At 40.5% G+C, this 24,326-nt stretch overlaps 1 protein-coding gene across 1 annotated transcript in view; it reads right to left on the bottom strand.

Annotated features, from left to right (window-relative positions):
- Positions 1-5,518: 5,518 nt before the first annotated feature.
- Positions 5,519-24,326, bottom strand: part of HS6ST3 (heparan sulfate 6-O-sulfotransferase 3) — a gene marked incomplete at both ends in the record, with an annotated part of 284,945 nt that continues 266,137 nt past the window's right edge. The window contains one exon of the mRNA XM_082279119.1: positions 5,519-6,224. Within this exon, the coding sequence (XP_082135245.1) occupies positions 5,519-6,224 (706 nt within the window). The remainder of the gene's footprint in view (positions 6,225-24,326) is intronic.

Raw genomic sequence — 24,326 nt, 5'->3', positions numbered from 1 at the left:
AGATGCTTATGGAATATTTTATCTGCCTCTTCAACCTGGTTGGCTGGTTTGTAACAGACTCCCACCAAGATATTGGCCTTGTTGGCCTTTCCCATGATTCTTACTCATAAACACTTGACCTTTTCATCACTGTCAACAAACTCTGGAGAGTCAGAACTGTCCCTACCATACAGGGCTACCCCACAGCTTTCATATAGGTAGACTTCAAGAGCAAACCAGCAGTACAAGGCTGACAGTGCAGCAACAGTCTTCAAGTTCTCATTATTCCCCACAGGAGCTCAGGAGATTATCCTGACAGTTTGGGCTGGCCCTCAGTGCTGCAGGAGCAGAAATGAAGTCCAATTCAAATCAAAAGATTTGGTATTGGGCCCTAACATAATTAAAAAATAAGTTATAGCAACATGATTTTCCTCCATGTACATTTTGTTAAAAAAACACAGTAGATTTTTACTGACTTGGAACATTTTTAGTCATTTTTATGGCTATGTAGATAAGATGGAATCTTTAGTGTTTCAAAAACACAATCAATGTTTATTTGTTCTCGTAAGTAATTCATGGACCCAACAATATTCAACAAAACTTCATTTTTAACAGATCTCTTAGTGAGCATCATTTTACAGAAAACCACCAACAAATAAATATATGAAAACAATTGCTTTTGACATCACAATGGTTAAACACATTAAATAATTCATTAAATTGTGCTTTACGTCAATGAAAATCCCTAGGTCTACAAACTATCTTTTAAATAGGAATGAAAGTATATATGATTACTCACAATACAATCTCTTAGTAGCAGAGTTCACAAACATTATTGCACATAAACAGAAGGAAAATTCCTAAAGAATAAAGTAATTTACAGCCTATTAATTTATTCTTTCATCTTAAATATGGCAACTGATAGGAATTCTTTATTTTTTTTTTCTCTTCCAACATTTATTTGAAATCACAGAGCTAGGGATACGGCCAAGAAGAAAGCCAAGGACATTGCAGGCTATGGAACCCATTTCCCTCCACGAAATGTAGACAAAGAAAGTATTACAGGACCCAAACTGAACGAAGTGTTACAGTGGAAACTGAGTACTTTTTCTGAGTGTGCTTTTGTTACATGTAGGGAGGATACAGCCATTGACTCCAGCAGAATGACATAATTGTGATTGTTCATCCCATACATAGTTGTCCTCACCAGTCTGGAAACAAGATAATCCTTATCCCAGACCAAAAAAAAAAGAATAATTCCATATGTATCAGGGGAACAGCAACAGAGGGAAGAAAAAGTGAGATACGTTTTAAAACAGCAGCACTCATAACTGATACAAGAGTGCAGGTGGGAAACAAGATCCCACTAGGGCAGAAGGAAGCATGTGCTAACAAGAAAACCAACTTTAAAAACCTCCTGATTTAGTCATGGATGTCAAATCTGAAACATATCCAGACCCAAAGGTGATGTGACCTGCCATTTGGTTGAATGGGTATGATACAGTTATGAAGTGTGGCTCTGGATCTGACTTCCATCACTTTTTTATTCTGTATTTCTGTTTTTAGTGAATAGCAAATAACTGCTGCATGTTGGGTAGAATCCCTAGCAAGGCTATGACAGCCTCCCTACTAACACAATAGCAGTGGAAAACACCCAACATCAGAAACAGTGGGTTTTTTCTTTCTTGATGGTGAAAAAGGTTTTTACTGTCAGCACTGATGAGTGGGGAAGAGAGGACAAATTTTCATTCCTTAATTAGGCCATAAGGCCATAAGGTGAGTGCTTGAACTAGACATCAAATTATCAGGAACAAGTTCTAATGACACAGCATGTTTCCCTGTCCACTCCAAGCCTACAGTGAATTATATAACTGGAAAAGGCAGTGCTGGGAATGTGATGGGAGAGATTAGCAAGTACATCGCCATTACAAAAGACTGAGATTTTTTTCAGCACCACAGTAGCAGAAGCCAAACTGCCTTGTTTAAGCAACAAAATAATGCCAGGAAGATGGACAGAAATCTTATAGCATTGTTGCTCATGAAGCTTTACAAAGAAACATGCTGCTCCCTGATCTTATATGGGCCAGTGTAATTATGGTGAAGTTTATGCTGTCAGAGCAATAAAAACCTGGAATAACAGAGATGTGAAGCAGGACCTTTATTTTGCTTTTGCATTACATTATTTCAGGCACAGTGCCCAAGAGGAGGAAAGCTGCAGGCCTGTGTCTTAGAAATCAGCCTGAAGGTGTTTCCAAACTGCTTTATTTGTCATGTGGAAGGAAACTTTGCTAAGAAAAACAGAATTGTTGGTGCAGTCAGTTTGCTGGATCTGCTGCTGGAGCTAGGGAAGGAGGTGCCAGGTCCTTCAGTCGCAGGTCTCTGGGCAAGGTCTTAACTGCTGACTGCCCACCCCTCCCAGAAAAACCTCAGAACAACAAAAGCAACAAACCCGCTCCTGCACAACCAGGGCTACTTGACTCCAGAGGAAAAAAAAATCCAACAAACAACTTCAATTTTAACTAAATCCCAAGTGTTAAGGCAAATGCCATTAACATAGATGCCACAGCACATTAACAGCTCTTCAGGACCCTAATCTTAACTCCTGGGAAATGACTGATGAAAAAGGTTAGGCATCACATTAAGATGTTGCCAAACTATTAAAGCTAATGTAAGCCACCTATAAACTGCTTCGATTTTCCTCATTAGGATTTGTTTTGTATCAGGCAGAAGGAACAGTCTGGAGAACAGTTGGTGTGCTTAGACAGCTGAAACTGATACTTACAGTCACTGGTGAGGCTCCAGGGAAGTATTTCTGAGCACTGTCTCCTTTCCCTTGAAAAGAAAACACTGCATTTTCTAAATGAAAAATGAGGCCCCAGTTGCTGTGAGCAGCATAGAGAGGTGGCCCACTGGGCAATGAGTAAGGTATGTGAGGAAGGGGAAACTATTTTTTTGCACTTAGGAGGAAGAGAAAGGGATGCACTACAAAACAAGAGTTGGCATTTATTTTACTTCCTTGCTTACCTTGCTCCTTAATGTGAGTGTGGCCTTGCATCTTTCTTCCCACATGGCTGGCTTCTCCCCTGCCCTTCAGGGTCTCCCCAGCACCCCGAGCTCCCTGTGCTCATGGAAACAAGAAGAGCACCTGCAAATCCTGGAGACAGAGCATCAGGTGCCAAAAGCATCCTTCCCCTCTCATGCTGTGTGGTCTCCAGCAAGATGTGGCAATGGGCACAGGAATGGGGAGATGCAAGAGTTTCCATCATTCCTGTGTCACCAACCAGAAAGCTCCTTCCCTCCACAGGGCCAGGGCCAGCCCAGCCTAAAGCCCTGGTGCCAGCAGGTAAGATGTCAGGTCACTGTGAATAACATACACCGTGCTAAAGGGGCAGTTGTGCCAGTGAGCCTTCGCTCTTCATGACCTCACTGTCCTGCAGCCAGGACACCCAGAGCGAGCTTCAGTCCCTGACTGTAAAGATTTCAATTTACGTCTCGGAAGGTTGGTGTCCATACGTGAGCGAGGTGTCTGAGCGCCTCTTCCAGGTGATGGGGATCCAAGCAGCATCATCCAGGAGCCTAGAGAGCTTCTCACTCTCCTCTAAGGCAGACATCCCATGCTCAGACAGGAGAACAACAATCTGCAGCCCTGCCTTTTCCCTTCTGAATGTGGAGGTGGGAGAAGATGTACATGATCCATGAGTGGAAGAGGTATTAGGGACCAAAACCCACCACTACTCACCCCAGAGTAACACATTGACAATCAGACATAAAGCAGCATATTGTTAATGAACTACATTGATAATGAGGCATCATCCTGGTAGCCCTCTTCACTTCTTAATGCTATTATGATATTTCATGTTCAGTGTGTTATTGTATGCATTACCTCTCAGCAGGATCGTTAGATTGTATTTTTTATATTCTGCATAGATAAGTAGCAATAGCATTTTCAGAAGAAAAGAAGATGCAGCATGCACAAAAAAAAAAAAAATCCAACTCGGAAATGAAGGGACAAACTTTCAAATTGAGCCTCTTTTTTCTGTAACACATTATTTTTTCAACCAACTGGATAGAAACCTTGAATTTTGAAAACAAGCGAGAAATGTGCATCCACATCAGGTACTCCAGTACTTCTAATTAGCAAATCTGTAAGGTAAAAGCCATTCATGCATGCAATAATATACTTTCAGCATCTTGATTTAGCAGCCATGTTGAGGCACTTAGAGAAATTTCCTCCTAATGCTTTACATTTATGCCAGAAGAAGAAGGAAAAAAAACTCCCTCAGAAGATCTATGGTGCATAGGACCCTCTTTTTAAAATTTCACTATTACGAATGGAACAACATAAAATCTTGGAATAAACAGATGCAGTTTAGCCACAAGAATGTAACATGTGGAGGAAGAACCCATTGAATCTTTTTCTAGACAAGGAAGAAAAACAGATACAGATCTCTCATCATGAAAACAATAAATTTACAAAGAATCTTCATACAGAGTAATAAATATCAAGACTTTCCACATATCCATTACGTATCCTATAAAAATGAAAGCTGATTTTTTTTCTAGCCACTACTGTAGTTAGAGAGAAAACCAATTTAAATTGTATGCACTCAGCATCAATGTATTTTAACAGACAATATCATAAACCTGCCTACCTTCACAGACAATGTATCTCCAGGCTTTTACAGCAAATCTGGAAAATGTCACACCAATATTTAAGCTTTTCCTTCTCTATTTCCTCTTCCCTGGAGTTTGCTTGACCCCTTTTGTGAATGTGAAGGCAGATTTCATTGCCCCCAGCCAGATAATCTCTGCGATGTGTTCTCAGCTGCTCCACAGACCTAATTTCTCAAAGCTCGCCTTTGCCACACGCACTCAGAAAGATGGTTCCTACCTGGCTGGCTTAGTACTCTCAGCATCTGCAGGAAAATAAGCCAACCTCTCCACCATCTCACCTAATCAATCTCTGACTGCTGACCTTTGGAACAGTGCCCCAATCCAACACTTACTATGTCTTTTTTCATCAAATTCTTCCCTTAATCCAAACACAGCAGGTAGAAGTTTGAAGGGCAATGTGTGCACCTTCTCCATTTCATTCACTAGAAAGTTATGCACTACAGTTTCAATGAACAGTATGAAATAAACCAGCTCTTATGTCACAAATGAACCAAGCCAGGTATTTTTCCCCAATTTATCGTTCATGTCTGCACAAGTTTTAGTAGCTCACATTGTACAGGGTACATCTCTTAATGCAATCTCTCTCTCTCTCTCTCTTCAACCCATCCTCATAGATTAGGCCTTTGAAGGAAGTCTTTTCCGACAGGAGTCTTATTCTACTGCCATTTAATAACACTAATCAATACCTATTGAGAAAAAAAATACATTCTCACTGGCAGAAACCAAGAAAAACTGAGATAAGGAGGGGGAGTTGTCATACGTGGTCTCATTTACCAAAGCAGCAGGTCTCCCTTGGCTAATTCCCAGGTAGCCACGTTGCACAAACAATCTGATCCTCTCACTGGTTAGGCAAGACGGAGGAGCATCACCACCTTGCAACCTGACTATTATAATCTTCAGTAACAGCTACTTCTGCTGCCTCTTCCCTTGGCCACTGGTGAGCTCTCTGCTCCCGCAGCAGTCGCCGCTCCTCTCGCCTCTTTAGCCGGTTCTTCTGATGCTCCTCTTGCTTGGAGTACTGGAAGCGCTGCAGGAACAGGTCCTTTGCGTACTCATACAGCTGCATGTCCAAGAAATTCAGCTCCTCTATCCGCTGCCGCACATCCTCGCCGATGTCCACATTGGAGGCCCGCGTGACGTTGAATTGGGTGAATGGTGAAATGAATTTCAGGTTGAATGTCCTCTCAAAGAGATACTGTGTTTTCCTCTGAAATTCCGTCAGGCCGAAGAAGGCCATGTTTTTCAGATTGTTCTTGGCGCTTTGGAGAAGAATCATATTTCTCTCACTCTCATTCATAAAAGTCAGGTTGTAGCACCCCACCAGGCTGAGGTCTGCCAGCATGCGCACCTGGCGGTTGCTGGCCAAGTTGTAGCTACAATCCATGAATTCCTGTAAACTGACTCCAGACCAGTCATCTCCTTCATAACAGGTAGGCAGCTCGTCTGGTGTCGGGCTTCTTCCATCACACATATGAAGGGATGTTTTCCACGTCGCACCCCTCTGCACATGCTTCCATTCACTCAAGTACCGTGACACTGGATCCCTCAGCATGGTGATGTAATAGAAATTCCTGAAACATAGAATTAAACACAGTTTTAAGACTTCAGTAGATTTCCCTATTTATTCTCCAATAAAAACATTACCCACCACTGGCACCACACCCTTCACTTTTTCCAGTGCAATGTAGGTGCTACAGGTGACTCTTTCTGAGACAGTAAAATCTTCATAAATACCATGAATAAAACACAAGGTAAATTGGGGGGAGAGAGAGAGAGATGAAAGGAAATAAGCAGTTATCAGAGAAACAGAATTACTTTGACCTATCAACTGTTCAGTGATAGTTACTTTATATAGAAACCAGTTAACTGAAGTGTTCTCCCCTCCATGTTGAAATACTAACCGCCAGCAATATCAGAAACAGTGTGAAAAGTGATTGAAATAATCTTGCCACTTCTGTTCTGGACTGACACGTGCACATCTCACAAGATGCACAGGATGATAATCCCTACAGCGCTTGGTCACAATCCAAGAAAAGCATGAACAATTTCATATGGATGGTGCAAGTGCTAAAAATAACACCATGTGGAAGACTGGCATGAGCCACCTACTTAAGAAAAACCCTGTTATTAAGTGGGTTGGAGTGAAGATAATAAGAGACCAAAAATCCATTCATATGACTTAATTTTAGACAAGTGCTTGATTGAAATTAGTTGTAATCGTGCAGTACAAAAGCATTTGTTGGTATAAAGATTATCATTATTCAACCTCACCTGTCAAGAATACAAAAGAGACACCAAGATATATTGATTTGAAATAGAGAAATTAACTACAGAACTCACACTGTCAGTTCATCTTTTTGCTATTAAATTCAGTTTGTATGTCTTATTTATGGCAATCTGAAAGGGACTGCAATTAAATATGCATCAAGGAGGCTTTCACAGATTGAGGGTTTTTTACTGAGAGATGTTTTACTCAGTAATAACTCACCTGAATTATAAGGTGATAGCATAAACACAAAGCAAAACTGAAATACTTATGGTTTCTCTCAGCTAGAATAACCAGAGGATTCATGACTAAAATTCACGCATAGTCTGGTACAAAAATAGGTTCGTGAGTTTGCATGACTCATCTTACTGCAAACTACACATTAATAAATCATGAGCCCTAAGATTTCTTAAGAAAAGACTGGTCTCAGTAGTATGGTATCCGCAATGGTAGGGAGGAGAGGAGAGGAGGCAGGAATTGTGCAGCAAGATTTATTCATTTAATTATTTTACAAACTCTTTTATAGACTTTTTTCTTCATAGTCTAATTGGTCAAAGGATCAGCCACCCCTTGGGGTGACTGACTAAAATTCTAAAACATCCATTGTCAAAATATTTTTCTACTGTACCATAAACAAAGCTCTGCAAGGTCGCAGGTGTTTACAGAACTCTGCTAATCTCTTCCGTGAGAGAGAAAAGTATCTCATGGCACTGGAAAGAAGCAAGAAAAATTCTTTCCACATCTCAGTACCTCCTCTTCAGCCTAGAGAAGGATGAGGGAAGTAAGCAGGAAGCAAGCCTGCTGAAGACAAGCTACCCTGTAAACAAACCAACATTTTGGGAGAGTCATCTCATACAAGAGCTAACTCCACTTAAATGAAAAATCCCAAAATTTGTGACAACCTCCAAGACAATTACTTTGCTTTTTCAGATACCACCTACTTCCTGCCACTTAGGGTTCACCATCTCCATAAACCTTAGGTTTACCATAAAAATATTTATTTCCCCACATACTGCTAAATATGCAAATATATTCCAGAGTGCAGACAAAGCAAAGGGAAACAGGTCTGAATGCTTCATTCTTATTCATTCTCAATTTTCTGCCTACAGGATGTACATTTTCCAGAATAAGGTTATGAGACCAAACTATGGACTATGTTCTGCTGCAGGGTAATTTCCTGAACTACTATCTAATAGAAACAGCTGTTTCAAGACTTATTTCACAGCAGAAGCTTTACAGGTGGATTTAAATTAGGAAGTGCCATGGATGTATTTTCACTATCACTTGCACTGAAAGCCATGATTTCTGTCAGCATCAGACAATAGTTTGAAGGATGGCATTTCCAGAATCGTTTGGAGCTTGGGTCTTCTGACTGCTGCTCACACATGGCCAAACCTCATGTCAGCTGTTTTGGTCCCCTTCAGTTACTTACACAGCCCACATCAACAGAGGACCCAAGAATCACACAACCCTTCATAGACAGGTATTTCTAAAATCCCTTTTCTCCTGCAGAGCAGGAAGTACAAGAAATCCTCTTGTGTGCTCTGCAGGATAGTTCCACTATGAAAAGCAGTCTTTGGGCACTTCAAGCACAGCTTTCTCTTCTCAGACTGGATTTTCATCACATCTTGGCTCTATACTGCATGTATAAGAGCACATTAAGAACTACCTTCCATTTTACAGGGAAAAAAGGGGACACATTTCACAAGTGCTGTGCAGATAAAACAGCCCAACTCTCAAACACCCATCAACTCTGAGCATAAGAAGTTGTTGTTGCAATATCCAGCAGGCACTGATAGGGTTGTGACCAAAAATGGTTTAAATTCCAAGGGAGCAGAGACAAAAAAAAAATGGACAAAGACTCAGAGGCATTTGCACGCATCTACATCAACAAAGATGGGGCACTGGCTTCGTCCTTATATTGCTGCCCCTCCTCTCTGCAGGTAATTTTGGATGTTAATATGTGGTAACAGACAGATTTAAAAGTTGCTCTTGACAGTTATTTATACCGCTAATAATAGTTCTGTCTTTCTTCACCCATCTCCAGCAGCCCCAGTCAGGCATGACTCAGAGCAACAACAATTAACAAAAATACCTCCTTTGCATCAATCATTTCCATTTCAGCCCTGGATATGTAAATGTGTTTGATGTGCAATAGACAGGAGTACAAAGCAAATGCATGGAAATGAGAACAGCACATCTTTGTATAACACCCGCAGCTTCCCTTCTGCACACTGGGCCAGAAACCTTCGCCAGTCTGCTGCTGCTCCTCCTTGTGACTACCTGACTTCTGCAGCTGTTTTTCCCGCCCAGATTAATCTGCTGCTGGTTTCTGCAGCTTTCAGAGTTGCCTTCTTGTGTTACCCATTGAATGGCTTCTTCATCTGGTAGACATTCTTTAACAGCAGCTTGACACACTTTTAGTTTCTGAGGGGCTGATAACTTATGCTGCATTCACAATTTACAACCTTCTGATTAACCTTCTGTTTGTGATCCTCTGTCACCCTTTTAACCAATCTGAGGTTGGAAGACCTTAAGATTTCTTCTACCTAATCCTGGACACTGACCAGATGACACTGTTACATGCTACCCCTGGACTGGGGGGATGCTGCACTCAAGTTGTGCACCAAGTTTTCTTTTATGGAAAAGAGTGTCATGTCTCTAGAATAATGATATAAGTAAACACATGAAGGTCATGAACATTTGTTTCAGTTGTAAAATTATAAAAATTATAAAACTTATCTTAGGAAATTGTTTTCAAATTGTTTTCAAATGTTGACACTTATGGAATAATTATAGAAGTATTTTGGAACCCTCAGTTCCTCACACACAAGTGTTCAATCACGCTGGGAATGGCCAAGGAGACAGCTCATAATAAAGACAAGAAGTTGGTTGTAAAAATATGAAACAGGATATGGCCTTTCTTCACTGTTCAGTAAAATAGCATAAAGTTAGCTAAATACTGAACATGCTTGAGCCACTCTGAATACAGATGTTTACTTGTTCTCGTTGGTGTAAGCGACCCTCTTGCATCACCCGTGCTCACACTTATGTGGCTATGTTGAACTCCAGGGCTACCCTCTGTGGGAAATACTGAGCAAGGAATTAAGTAATGACTTCTGTTACCCTGTTTGTCAAAGCAAACTCATCACAGACTTCTTGCCTTCATTTTAATAGACTCCCATAATCGATTACTGAAACTACTGTCAGAGACACCCTCGGTGCTTAAAGGCTAGCCAAAAAAAATATGCTGGTATGTCAGGGAGAAGATATTTTACATAAAATATTTCAAATTACTTAAAAACCATACAAGTTATATATATATATATATTTATATTTATGTAATCAATATCTATATCAGCATGTGCATGTGTGTGTAAAAATTTACACTGAAATCTGGCCATAACCTGGATTTGTCAATGATACAAAAATGATAGTAAATGCATAAGTGTGTGTTTGCCAGTGTATCTTGTGACTGTCTCTATAAACACATAGACATGTAAGAACAGTCTAGATTTAATTTCAAACACCAGCCCCCTAGTCACAGTGTTAGCTCCTCCTGAAAGGAAACTTTATGCAGCTTCCCTAGATTAAGCAATCTCCTTTTGAGCATGATGTACTGAAACTAATGGATTATTGGAGTTGTTACTATGGGATAGTTGATTTTTTGGAAAGGTGATGGTCAGGGCAAGGGCCTGATGATCCATGCAAGGGCTCAAACAAGCACCAGTGTGAAGCGTGGGCTGCACACTGCTGTTTACACTAGAGTTATAAAGTACTTGGTAATTCCTAAGGCTCTAGTCCTACTTGCATGATATCCAATCTCTTCATTAGCATTAGGCAAAGAAAACCTTTAATTAACAGAACAGATAAAACGAGCTTGTAGTTATAACCTAAGAGCATGTATTTCTTCCACATTATAAGGTATTTTAATATAAATACTCTAATCTTACATTAATCCTTCAATAGTATTGCTCTGGTTTAGAAATTAATTTCAGAGGAGCAGAGCCTGCTATTAGCAGAGGTGATCCCAAACCAGGGCATTTTGCCTCTTCTATCACCATGGAACAGATGTCCTGGCTGAGGGAGATTTACTAAATACTTGAAGGATCACCACACACTGAGAACAAAAACATCTTATAGGGCCTCCTGGGGAATAAGGATGAATGGCATCTTCATAAAAGGAGAAGAGTGTGCTCATGGCAGCGGACGCAGAGACAGAAGAGTATTTGAGGTGGAGAAAAAGAGTCACCAGAGAGTATTTTGGAAAACATTAGCAGACAGAAGAAAGAAAAACCAAAGTGACTGAAAAATCCAGGTGTACCATAAAACCATCTACATTCTGGTTCTTCCTGGTAGAAAGGAAAATAAAAGCCCGTGTCAAGTTTATGTCCTAAGTGGAGATAAGAAATTGGTAGCTTTAATTGTGGAAGTGAGTGTGCTCCCAAGGAAAGGTCTTAAATACCCACCAAAAGCCATCCTGTCAGCACACTTCTGCTACCAACAGAGGTTGTGGCAAGATGAAGGCTTAAGAAGGATCGGCTTTGTGTGAACAAAAGCCATATACTTCCCAATTTTATCCTCAAGCCCAGGTTCTCACAGGCAGTAATAGCCCACAATCAGCAACCTCTCTTCAGGCAAAGTATCATCAGTATGGGTAATGGTGAAAGGAAGAGGGTAAACAAATGAAACAAAAATAAGTATAATGCAGTACGTGTACAATTAGGGAACAAAAGCATGCAACAGGAAGGATGGGGGAAGGCAGAAAGCAAAGAAACATTGTCAGGCTGATCTGAACTGGTCAGAGTCACCCTAGTGAAATGCAGATGTATCAGCTCAAGGCTGGCAGCATTTCTGTGCAGAGTGTCTCTGCATCCATGGTGTGCTTAATTTACAGATAACCTGCCTAAAATAACAAGAACAGACTGTATACTTATCCAGAACAATGGCACTGTAATGAAAATCTATGAAACGGTGCACAAAATATATGCATGTCCATCTGGCTGCAGGAAGTATCATACAGCTTATCCACCAAGCCAGACAGATAAACCCTAGCTGTCCCACAAACTTCTGCAAAGATGATGTAGCAGGAGCACACAGGCTTCTTAATCTTAGCGTCTGTCACAGGATGCTAGACACTGTGATGGAATGGTTTTCTAAGAAATCCTTTACATAAGTTTGTGACATTAATACTATTTCTTAGCTGTCCTTTCAGGTTTTCATGGGTTTCTTTACAAGACTTATACTGAAAGAACAGCCACCACCATTAAAAAGTGAAGGTTTATCTCCTCTTACCACATGCATGACCTGCTCAGCATGTAGGAAAAGCACTTATTTGGCTGTTTTCTCAGAGGATCTGAGCACTCACCATTTCTGCTGTTTTTATCTGGGATGATGAGCACTGTAATTACTTAGACAGTGGCTGTAATATTGTACAGACACTTACTTGACATTAAAGGAGAACTTAGCAGAGTTAAATATAAGAAAAACAAAAAAAACCCCAGCTTTAATTTTGAGGTACAAAACTATAAAATTTTAGATGTGTCTCATTATTCCTCTGAAATTTTGTCCCATGGCTCTGAATCCACCTGGAATAAAAACTGGCCATTGTTCCCTATTTATGAGTTGGCCACAAGCCTCTGTTGGCTTTTGTTACTCCAGTACCATAAAAAGCAGCTAAATCTATAGGATATGCCTGGTCAGAGAAGGGACTAGATGCTACTTCCAGGGTAGGACATCTAATTGCAGTGGTCTACATATGAGCTACACATCGAGGCAAGCTCTGAAACCAGCAGGAAGCTGCTCAGCACAGGCAGTGTTGTGTGTCTGGCCGTGGCAGGGGCCACCTCTGGCACGAGCTGCATCCCTTGGAGGCTCCCTTTGCATCACACCGTGTACCTTGGCCGCAGAAAAGCTTAACTGCTGACCTGGAGGTGTCTGTGTTGTACAGGTCTCTCTATCTGCAAGGTGAACCCTGTGCCTAGAGCCAGAGTCCTTACCTGAAGGGACGTATTCACAGAATGCAAAGTTCAGGCCAACATCAAAAACTAACCACTAACATAACATTTTGTAATGAGTGAGGAGTAACTACAGATAATCTCCATTTCATGCCTCTTTGTACCTATACATCTACCAGTCATGGTAGAATACCTCTTTCTAAACGTGCTTATAGAGTTGGAGCATTCCCTAAAGCAAAACAAAGTTTTTTAGCAAGTTCTGTGTTGTTTCACACAAATCTCCAATCCAATGGACTGCTAGAAAAACAGTCCATTATAATTTTGTTGTCCTTGCTGATCTATCAGTGTATCAGCGTGACAGAGGGAGGGCTGGGAGTCAGACAGCTGGGATTGTATTTCTGGTTCTGGTAAGCAAAGGCGGTTGCTCGGGAAGTTATTTGTGATGACACAGTCGGTTACAGGCAAGAGAAATGGGGTGATTGGGCACTGTGAGGCACTTAAGAAATGTGAAACCTTGTATTTCCTTGCATGTTAGGAGGAATACTCCCTGTCACCAACTTCAGTTTCTTTTACAGTAATTCACTGCTTTCATTATAAAACTCCCAAGTTTTCTGTTTAGATACTGCAAGCCCTTTTTTCTTTAAAAATATCCTCTGAAATATCAAATTAAATTCTGTATCCATGCCATCAGAAAAACCTCAGGAAAGCTTTATAGCACTGTTTTATCTTTTTTTTTTGCATGGTTGTTGATCAGAAGATTAGTGTCCTACACCTGATTAAAGAATGACAGATGACAAGGAGTGTCTTTAGAGATCACTCACTCTCTGACATCAAACTACTTTTAACAGTAGTGATTTAGGGTAATCCAGAAGGGTAGAAGAAAGGGAGTGAACCTTTGGCAACACAAATGCTGCATGTACAACTTTAGGAATTTTTCCACCTAAAGAGTCCAATTTTCCTTGATGTGAAGCTAGAACAAATTCAATAATGGCGTAGAGCTATGCAAAGATATGAGAAGAATGAGATATCAGGTAAGCTATTTTAACACAGCACTGGCTCATAGATTCATATAATATAGAAAAAAAGATGAGTTTCAAAATCCAGCACTACATCTGTACTTAAAACAATGGTAAAAAACCAGATTTGTGGAGACTCTAATTTTTTTTATTAAATACTTCAGGAATGAAGACAACTGGCCTTGGACTATGCAAACCGACAATTCCCTTTTAAAATGTTGTCTGCTTTTAGAGTAAGAACATGTGATTTTTTTACTTTTTAAAAATAATGAATAATCATGACAATAATAATCACATTCCTGACGTGTCACATTGCCACATGCCCTTCAAAATCAGCAGTGAAAATGTATCTTGGGACCTACTGCTGCAAAAAGAAAGTGGGAGTGCTGAGACTTTTTTTCTTGACATAGGAGAATATAAATTTGTGAGGATACAGATTTTAATGAAGTATTTCAAAGATGTGTCTAAGACAGGGGGAGATCAAACAGCAGCCTTTCAGCACCTAAGAAGAGGCCAGTGAGAAAGTAAAGCAAGGCTTTTCAGTCTTGTGCATGGTGGGATAGCTAATGAGGGACAATAGCCATAAACTGAAAAGTGTGAGAATACAAGGAAAACAATTTTCATTATGAGAATAATTAATCATTGGAAAGTTTTGTCAGTAGCAGCTCTGCTTCCTCCACCCTTGGAGATTTTGAATATCCAGCTGGACAGCGCTCTGAGCAACCCCACCTGTGCTCAGTGGTGACCCTGATTTGAGCAGGGGGATGGACTTGAGACCTTCTGAAGTCACTTCCCGCCCCAGGGGCTCTGGGATTCTGAGTAACAGCTGAAAATCTGCTGTCACCAAATGTACAGTCCTGTCAGACAACACATCAAACAAGAACCAACTCGCCAACTAGATCATCACCATTCTGCCTTGTTCTTTCCCGACTACTCCAGGAACAGTACAGAGGATTTTTAGTCTTTTTTAAGAGATTGTGGGTTTTTTTAAATATGATTTTAACTAGGGCTATAATGCTCCAAATCAGCACACCCTGAATTATTGAGCAACTTCATGAATATTTATTTCAATGCCATGTTATTCAATATAGAGTCTGCAGAAATTGGAGAGGACAGTGCAGCCACTACATGTCCCTAAAGAAATTAATTCTGTTCACAGGTATCAAGTCTGGATCTTGAGCAGCTCCTAGGCTAATGAAATGATGTAGTTACCCACGGTTTTCATCCCAGTATTTTAGAAAATGCACATGAATAGCATATGAGTATGTGTGAGCTCTGAGCTAATAGAGATTTTTCCTGTGTGTTGCCTTCAGGATTTAGGAATAAATTTTCAAACACAGAGCATAAAGTTGGGCATTTTACTTTATATTTAAACATGTAGGTAAGCTCAGCCTCATTGGCAGTGAAGAAAATAAAGAGTAATATGAGCAGATATGCAGAAATCCGTTGATTTATTTAGCGAAAGAAAGCTCTCAGAGACATCGCAGTGCCCTACTCTGCTAGCCCAGATAACAGCACTCCATTATCCCCTTCCTAAAGCATCCTAGCCCCTTTTGAAATACCATTTTCATGCCACTGCTCCTATTGAAAACATCTTGTGAAGGTAGCTTCTTACAGTTAGGAATACAAGTCTTATTCCCAGACAAAACCTGGCCTTGGTCTACTTAGATCCAGTTGTTCTTGAGTTAACACTGCAAATACATCAACGAGATTTATAAATGTAACATCAGAGAAGGAGACATAGCATTTAACCTGAAGATCAGAGAGCAATCACACCTCTCAATTCTCAATTTACAAAGCTGAACTAGTTTTTATTGTTTCCTCTGATAAGAAAAGTTGTAAGAGACCACACTGCAGTCCTCAAAACCTTTGGGTCATGCTTAGACCTTCACTGAATCTTCCAACATCTCAGCTTTTCATGCCAGCTTTTGATAGGGGGCTTACAGAAAGTAAGGAGCTCCTGAGATTTGTCCCAGGTTTTGATCATCATAGTAGTCCTTTCCTGGCATTAGAACTTGCATGACTTCAAATTTCACTATTACATGGCTAGAACTGAGCAAATTTCACACGGGGCTTTAGAGGTGCAGTGTACAATAAACATTTCTTACCTCCACTGGCAATGTATACACCCTCTGATACACCCTCACATTGCATTTGGTTCTCTATGTGTCCACATAACTCTGGAAATTCAGACTCACTCTGTTACTGGCTGAGATGGTTTAATGGAAGGTGTCCCTGTCCATGGCAGGGGGTGATGGAACTAGATGGTCTTTAAGGTCCCTTTCAACCCAAACCATTCTGTGATTCTATGAATATGAAGACCCCCTGTTTTGGCAGGCAAGCACTCAGAGGATATCTGTTTCTGCTGGCTTCAGATGCATGACCACGCACTTTGCACTCCCAAACTAAATTTCCCCTATTTTTATGAAATCCTCAAGGTCATTAAGCAAATTCCATCAATATACTTAAGGTTTTAGTGCCAACATCAGTAATGGAAACCTGAAATAGGGTCAGAGTTAAGACTAGCCCTGTGGAAATTAATGGATAACTTTCCTTTAAGTTCCTCTTTCAGCACATCCTATTTTGTTACCAGCTTCTTGTTCACCAAAAAATTCTTAGGCTCAGCCTCATGTTTTCTGCCTTGTATAATAACTTTGCAGATGCTGGTCTATCAAATACTTTATTGAAGGTAAATTTCCATTCTGCTATCACAGATGGATGCTGGATATTTACATGTCACAGCCCAGAGGCTGGTGGCCCCAGCTTTGGTGCATGTGAGAACACAGAGGTCGGTTAAGATGGGGAAATGACAATTTGTTTCAGAGTGAAGTGGTCTGGAATAGAAATGCTTAGATGAGGCGATTTGATGGAAAAATAAACAAGCTTGATACAAATTGTAAATCGTTTCTTGATGAGACACAAATCCAACAAAGTTCCCTCCAGTGATTTTTGTTCTTTACCTAAATTATATCAAGCTCAGTTGTTCTAAGTATTCCTTAAATTGCTGAAAGGAGTGAAGTAGTAAGAACCTTGCTCAAAGAAATACAAATACAAAATGCAATAATAATTCAAACAGTGAGAATTGTGTTCTATCAAGCACACGCATAAAAAACCCCTTGTACCTCTTAAGGAGCAGGGTGTGAGCACACACACGAGGAAATACTATTCAAAAGCAATAGATGTGCAGCGTCTTACAAGATTCTTTAAAGATATGCAAGGTATTTGTGCTGGGGAGAGTAAGAAATCTTTAATGGCCAGGACTGGCAAAGGAGGAATCCATTGCTCACATCCCCCCATTCTATCTTGTCACTATTGTGCCTGGGTGGTTACTGTGTCTGAAAAGAACTGTGTGAATCTGGGGTACATGTGACTCATTTACTCAAAATTGCTGTTTTCTTTTTTCTCTGTCTTTGCTATGCCACTGCACAGAAGGGAACAAGAAATAAGGGTGCATTTGCACTACTGTCCTACCCACCTCCCTGAGCTGCCTCTGGCCCCAGCCTGGGGAGGAAGTTCTGAACGTGCCTTTCTCAGGAAGATGTTACAAGTACAGGGGAAATGAGCTAAGGGGATGGCCCACAGCAGGAAGTGGCAGCAGAAAACAAGAGCTGGCCAGAGAAAAGAAAGGTGATGACAGGCAAGGGACAAGGGAAGAGCAAACCTGAAGACAGTGCTTCACAAGGGACCTGCAGTTTGAGCTTATTTTGCCAATATAGCCTTAAAGGGTTACAAAAACCTATTTGGGAAGAGACCCTCCTGAACAAGTCTGATACCTGTAGTCATGGGCAACAGCTAGGCATAACAGGATTCATAAAATATCCCTTAAGCACAAAGGAAAAACCACAAAACCCTCCTCACAATCAGGTCACAGTCTCTCAGCAGCTGCCAAAAAGGCTAGACAAGTCCCTGTTTCAGGAGGAGTCTCCATGGGGCAGGTTACTGCCTGGGAGAATGAGCACTCCTCCAGCTCCACAGCAAAAAGGTGGGAATACAGAATTCCTGCCTATTCAGTAACGTAAACAACATAAGACCTTTCAAAATGGTTATAAAGGAAAAAATCTCTACATACTTTCATGCAGAATTATGAGAGATCTGTTATCACAAGGGTCCTGGCTGCCTGCAGGGATACGCTTGATTGGTAAATGCAGTTTCAAAGATCCCCTGAAAAAACAAATAAAATGTAGCCAGATCCTTAAATCTTCTGACATTTACATTTCTTCAGTCAGATTTTGTTAGGTCTAAAACAAAGCAAAATTAGCTATTTTAAATTCAACGACAATGTTTATTTTCATCTTCTTCCTGTTTTTTGAAGGAGCTGTTGCTATCCCATTTTATTCTCTGGCTAGGTAAGACATGCAGCACAAGCATCACCAGTGTTCTTCTATAACTGGCTTCATTGGAAACCAGTTTGTGCCACAAGTGCAACCAGGTTCCCTCCCTAGCTGAGCTTTCTCTGATTTCCAACTAATAGCTCAGTTGCAGGCACTCTTTTCCAAGTCTGGGATACTCAGATAAAAGTTCTGTGGGATTTTTCACTGCAATGCATTTTGAATCAGTACAGCAATTCTGCTCAATTAATAAAGTAATTAACAATAAAAAGGGCTCAGTAATTGAAATCCCTTTGAAAGTACATTAATTTATTCTCTCTAAGCTTTGCCTCAAATCTTTATTAATTCTGACGTCAAGCATAATGACCATAAATTATAAATGATCATCACAAAATCCAGGCATCACAATCATTTTCTTGTCCTACCCGCTGAGTTTTTAAAGCAACTAGGTTTGGTCATAACTTCTGAGATTTGCCTCCCCTAAGGTAACCAACATGACAATACAGAGATAAAAGAACTTCAGGTGATTGTACTCATGAATACATTATAAGAGTAGTGCTCCCTATTCATACACTGAAACAGTTCACAAAACCTAAGGAAATTACCCAGCTGTAAAACAAAAATGCTGGGTTTTTTCCTCTTCTAAAATTCCTTTTCTTGCAATGCAACTGTGTGATTTTACCTGTAAGATGATAAACAAGAAGATGACAGGGTATTTCAATTGAATACTTACATGACAGACTGCTGACTTTCCATTTTACACTGAACTCTGTGTTTTACTAAAATACTTTGTAGCACCTGAGCAAACACAGAAATATTGGTATGAATGTATAAGTCTAAGAAAACCCAGAAATGTTTGGTATGAATAATATAACTCAAAGCTATAAGCAAAATTGCCATCTTCCTTCTCCACTGATCTCACAGGTACCCTTTTACTGAGATAAATATATATATAGACACCTACATGCATAAAATATCCACAAGGGGGCCCTCTAATCTTCCCCAAATCTCAGCAAAGGCTTAACTTGCTTTCCAAAAATTGATGTCATAAAGCTTTTGTCTACAGATACTATGGTATCTTAGGAAAAAAGCTTTTACCAACTAGAAGTGACTTTATGATGGAATTTCATACAAGAAAGACTGTAGTTTTAAAGGGAATCAGTTTTTATGCACAATTTCTGCTACACGCTTGGCATGCAAAGAACTTTGATAAAGCTTTTCCAAGTTCACTACTTGCAATACCCAGCCCAAATGAGACCTTTCACACACACACAGACACAGACACAGAGCCAGGTCACGCTGCCATGGCGAGGCAGCCTCCAGGACGCAGCCTCGTTCTGTGTTATATTGCAATTTGTAGGCAAAGCCCAAAGTGGGCGACCATGAGTGATTTCAGCTCTGTAACAATGCATGCCGTAGGCACCACAGTTAAGGTACAAATGGTATTAAAGTTATTTGCACTGTCCTCTCAACTCCCTGCAGATATGAAAAACAAATCTTGTTTGTGATACCTTGTTATCTGCTTTAATATTCTGAATGTCTTACAGACACAGCTTTATAAGTGCTCATCTTCTTAACTCAATTGTAACTCTGTGATGTTTTATTATTTACCATACCTTTGACCTTGGAATACCTAGAAGAAATGGGATCACCTCCTTCTTCTGACCTCAAATATAATGAATCAGGCTTAGTCACACGTGCAAGGCTGTGGACTGCACTGTACCATCAGTTGTGGATGTTATGCTCTGAGAAAGAATCAAGTAAGATGAAATAAAGAAGCCTAGGCTTCTGAGCAACTTCTGTGAGGGATTCTTTACCTTTCAGGAAAACTACATAGAGATTATATGAATTCGGTCCTGTAGATACAGCACAAACCCACCAATCTGCTAACTCAATCAAATGAATCTCTGCACCTTGATCTGCAGCACAAACTTTAAGCAAAATTTCCATGATTTCTCAGTGATAGTGCTGTGTGATACAGTCATGTTTAACCCATGTCCATGACAGAGTTCAGGCTGCTGCAAAACCTGTGCATTCACATAAAATAAAACATCCAAGAAGCTGATGGGGCTCCATAAGAATACTGGCTCAAGCAAGTCATCACAGATGCCTGTGGCTCTGCAACTTTCCTCTGAAATGGACAAATCCTGATCAATGAAGCACATCTGTACAGAGGCAAAAAAGCACTTCCCAGTCCCTTCAGGCCATGAACTGACTACTTGAAGCATGACATTTGATTAGCCTTATTATCTCAACTCATTTATACATAAATGTTTTCAGGGGCCATGAAGCCATCCAGCCTTTATTAAAATCCAGCATCATTCTCTGAACTGATGTTCCCTTCTCTTCCTTCTTTCTTTTTGCCTTTTGTCTGTAAAAACAAGGAGGAACTTCTTTCTTTCCTTTTTTTTTTTTATTTTTTGAACTGTGGGTTATCATCCTTGCTAATTTATTATTGTCAAATAACCTTCTCCTCACACATTAGTGCAGCAGACTGTTGCCATATTCGCTCACTTATGCAAATAGGTCAGGCTTTCTAGTCTTTCCCCACAGAGATATTTGACACTGAGACTCAACATGATCTAGCATCTTTCTGAACTAAAGACCAGGGGAATCATGTGTGGGACTTTAGTTCCAAAAGTATTTCTCATGGAAATTAATGAACATCTGTGTAGATGAATTCAGGCAGCAGAAAAAGCCTATCTGAAACTGAGCTTAAGGTCTAGGAATACCTAATGGTAAGCATGTTTATCTTTGGATTTCTTCCCTTCCCTTTGAAGAGCCAGAGTGCTCTTTAGGTCGCAAACGTATCTTGCTCTAAAAGGGATGATGACACGGTTATGAAAGATATTTCTGCATTAACAAGGAGCAAAGTTGCTGATGTGTATCCTAAGCAACACAAAGATTTGAACATGAAACATTCATTAGGATTTCTTTAAAGACTCTGTAAATTGCTTTCTGTTTCATATGGAATATTACTGTCAATACAAGTATAGAAGCCATGCAAACAGGAAAGCAAAATTCAGGATAAATATTATAATTTCATGAATATTTTTCTACAGTTTTAATGACTTCACTATTTCTATCTTTTCTCTAACAGAGATTACATAGTCAATCTTATTTGTGATACACATACTGAATATTACATAATTTAACATCAATTAACACTTGTGAATTTAAAAAAGAAATCTCATCAGAGTTGAGCAACTGAAGATATGCTACCTTCCTAGAAAAATAAGCCAGAAAAGAGAAAATATTGCAAACTAATCTGGTTTTGGGTTTTTTTTACTTTGAAATTGCTCCTTTTCATTAGGCTTTTTCTAAAGCAAAATTTTGTTTATAATTGTATCATTTTTAATATATGACAAAACTATACAACCCAGTAGTCTCACCAAATGCTGTTTAGCACTTGTATCCCTGCTCTCCCTCTGGGAATAGAAGCCACTGTATGTTCAGGCTAAAGAACAGCCCTGCCTGGATGAAAAGAAAGTTTGCATGTACATAGACCTTTATTCATGTCACTTTAATTTGCTCCATGGCCTTAATAAATACACTAGCATTAAGTAATCTCATGCAAACCATGACTCTAAAAATAACTCACGTCAGACATTTCTTCGTGTTGTTTCCAGTTACACCACTTTTACTACTAGGAACAATAATTAGTACAAGTGAGATTTATCATTGAAAAATCACACTCAGAAAAGCAGCAGGGACCCTCAGAGGTGTGGCAGGGGATTAGCTGAGCGGTCACATTAGTATTCCCTGAGCACTAAAGGAAAAAGTTTGGCAGTGTAGCTGGGCCACTGCAGTGAGAGTGGGGCAAGCAGGTGTGGGCAACCCTCCTCATTCATCACGTGGGCGTCCGACAGTGGCACCCATGGGTAAGGGTGGGGGCCAGTGCCCACCGAGCTACACCGTATCCCCAAAATACCTGGTGGGATTTGCTGAGAGACCCTTCTCTGTCCACCACTTTTTCTTTTCCTCCTAGCTTCTCTCTCATTCTTTGGCACCACTTTGTTTCTTTTTTCCTCTTTCTACTCTTCGTTTTCCCTCATTATTTGTGTCCTCACACAGCAGTTGCATAACTTTGTGCCTGGCAGAGCAGCAGAGGAAATGGAGCATTTCCATGCACCACAGACTGTTGGGCTGCAGCAGAAGAGAATTAACTTTCTCCTAGCTAAGTTTAAGTTTAAGCCCAAGTTTCTCTATCCAGTGAGGTGGCTGCAGGGAGAAAATGAGTGGGAGTGGGATGGTGTCACTCAAAGCCCTTGTCAGCCACAGAGCTGTGCTGCCACTTGTTGGGGTGGGCACAGGCGCTGTGCAGCTGGCTCAGGAGGGCAGGCTGAAGGCTGGAGCATGGGGGATGGCTCTCACCTAGAGGTGTGTTGGTTTAGGTATGTGGCTGCTTCCCCACGACCATTTTCACAGCACTGCTCTCATCTGTGCCCTTGCTCTACAAGATAACCTTTTTTAATTGAGATTTTTTAATTTTAGCTCATTGAAACTGGAACCACCTCATTTTTGCATCCCAGATACACAGACTCTGTGAGGGCTCAGTTTAGATCCCTGTGCATTAGGTATATTACTGTCAGTTCAGGCTTTCTGAATGAATCGGAGAGCCAAAAATTATTTTGAAAACCTTAGTATGCAGTCTTTTCCTTTCTGCAGGTTTACCCCAGTTACTTAGAGTTTTATATGGGAATAACCCCGTCATTCAGCATATGGCATGTGGCATTGGCGTAACTTTCAATGCTAGATATCCTAAGGCAGTCATAATATTATAGTATTGCAATCGGACTTTGTTCTGTTAAACCTAGCCTGGGCTTAGCTTTGGCTTCCCAAAAAGGCTTTAGGGGAATCATGTTCTAGAAAAATAGCTGAATGAAAAATATCATATTAAAAAGGTGTTGAAAAAGCCACTTGACTAGTTCATGGCAGATAAACCCACCAAGAGCTATTAAATACAGAGAAATCTCCAATAAGCAAGAAATTCTCAAGCCTTCAATTTTTCAACCAGGGGAGCATATTCAGGGGCATCATCATTACATGCCTGCCTTGTTCTCATCCTCCTTGGACTCTCCATTTTTGGAGGCAAGGTGTTAGGTTAGATGGACCTGTGGTCTGACTCAGCTTAGCCATCCCTGTGCTACTTCAAGCCACCCACATAGTCGTACTTTTTTTTCCCTGACATTGATGAGAGAAGTATCTCATGTTGATGAGTTAAGTCAAGGCAAAAAAAAAAATTAAAAAAAATCTGTACTGTTTTAGTCATATGCATAAGGAAGAATCTGGATATCATGCTTGCCATAGAAAATGTTCTCTCACCTTCAATAAGAAATCTGTTTTCTGTTTTCTTAAAAATGGATGTGGGTGTTACAAATGGCAGTTCTTTACCACTTTTAAAAATGAACACTTTCCATTCATTTAAGAAGAGACTATCAGAAAATATATTATTATCAAGGGTTGGTAGGAGGCAACATCAAACAGCATGTCAGCTCTGAAAGAGAAATGAACCATGGAAACAGACTGAATGCAGGAACCGACTGCTGAGGTTCAGCACAGAGGACAGGAGCATCCCATCGAGGCCACGGCGCAGGAGAGCAGCTGAGATCTTCAGGTAGGTTGAAAAATGGCTCAGCCTCTCCCGACTACTCCACCGCTGCTCCATTCCAGGTCTGCGTGTGGCTACGTGGCCTGGCACTGCAGGTATGACCCATGGCAAATCTGGGCAACGTGAATTAGCTAAAGCACATACCAGCCTCCACTGCTTTTATATGTTCACGGGTGATATCGATGGACACAGGCAGATGCAGAACAAACCACCTGGTATGGCAAAGAAACAATTTACTGACTCCTTCTGGACAGCTTGAATTGGCACAGTGAGCTTATGTCAGAGGAGCAATTTGCATCATTGTTCAACCCTGCTTTGGAGCACGTACTAGGATATCTGAAGCCAGTTTGACTGTATGGTCAATGCAAAAAAAAATTGTGGCCTCCATACCTAACCTGTTACAACTGTGCAGGAGTTACTCTGGATTTATGAATGTGCAAACACACCGGGATGAAATGCTTCCTTTTGCTGCCCTGAGCAGTTCTTCTGTGTCTG

Source organism: Coloeus monedula, assembly GCF_965178545.1.
Source record: "Coloeus monedula genome assembly, chromosome: 3".
Taxonomy (NCBI): Eukaryota; Metazoa; Chordata; class Aves; order Passeriformes; family Corvidae; genus Coloeus; species Coloeus monedula.
The sequence above is the reverse complement of the archived record's forward strand: the minus strand, read 5'-3'. Positions and strand labels throughout refer to the sequence as shown.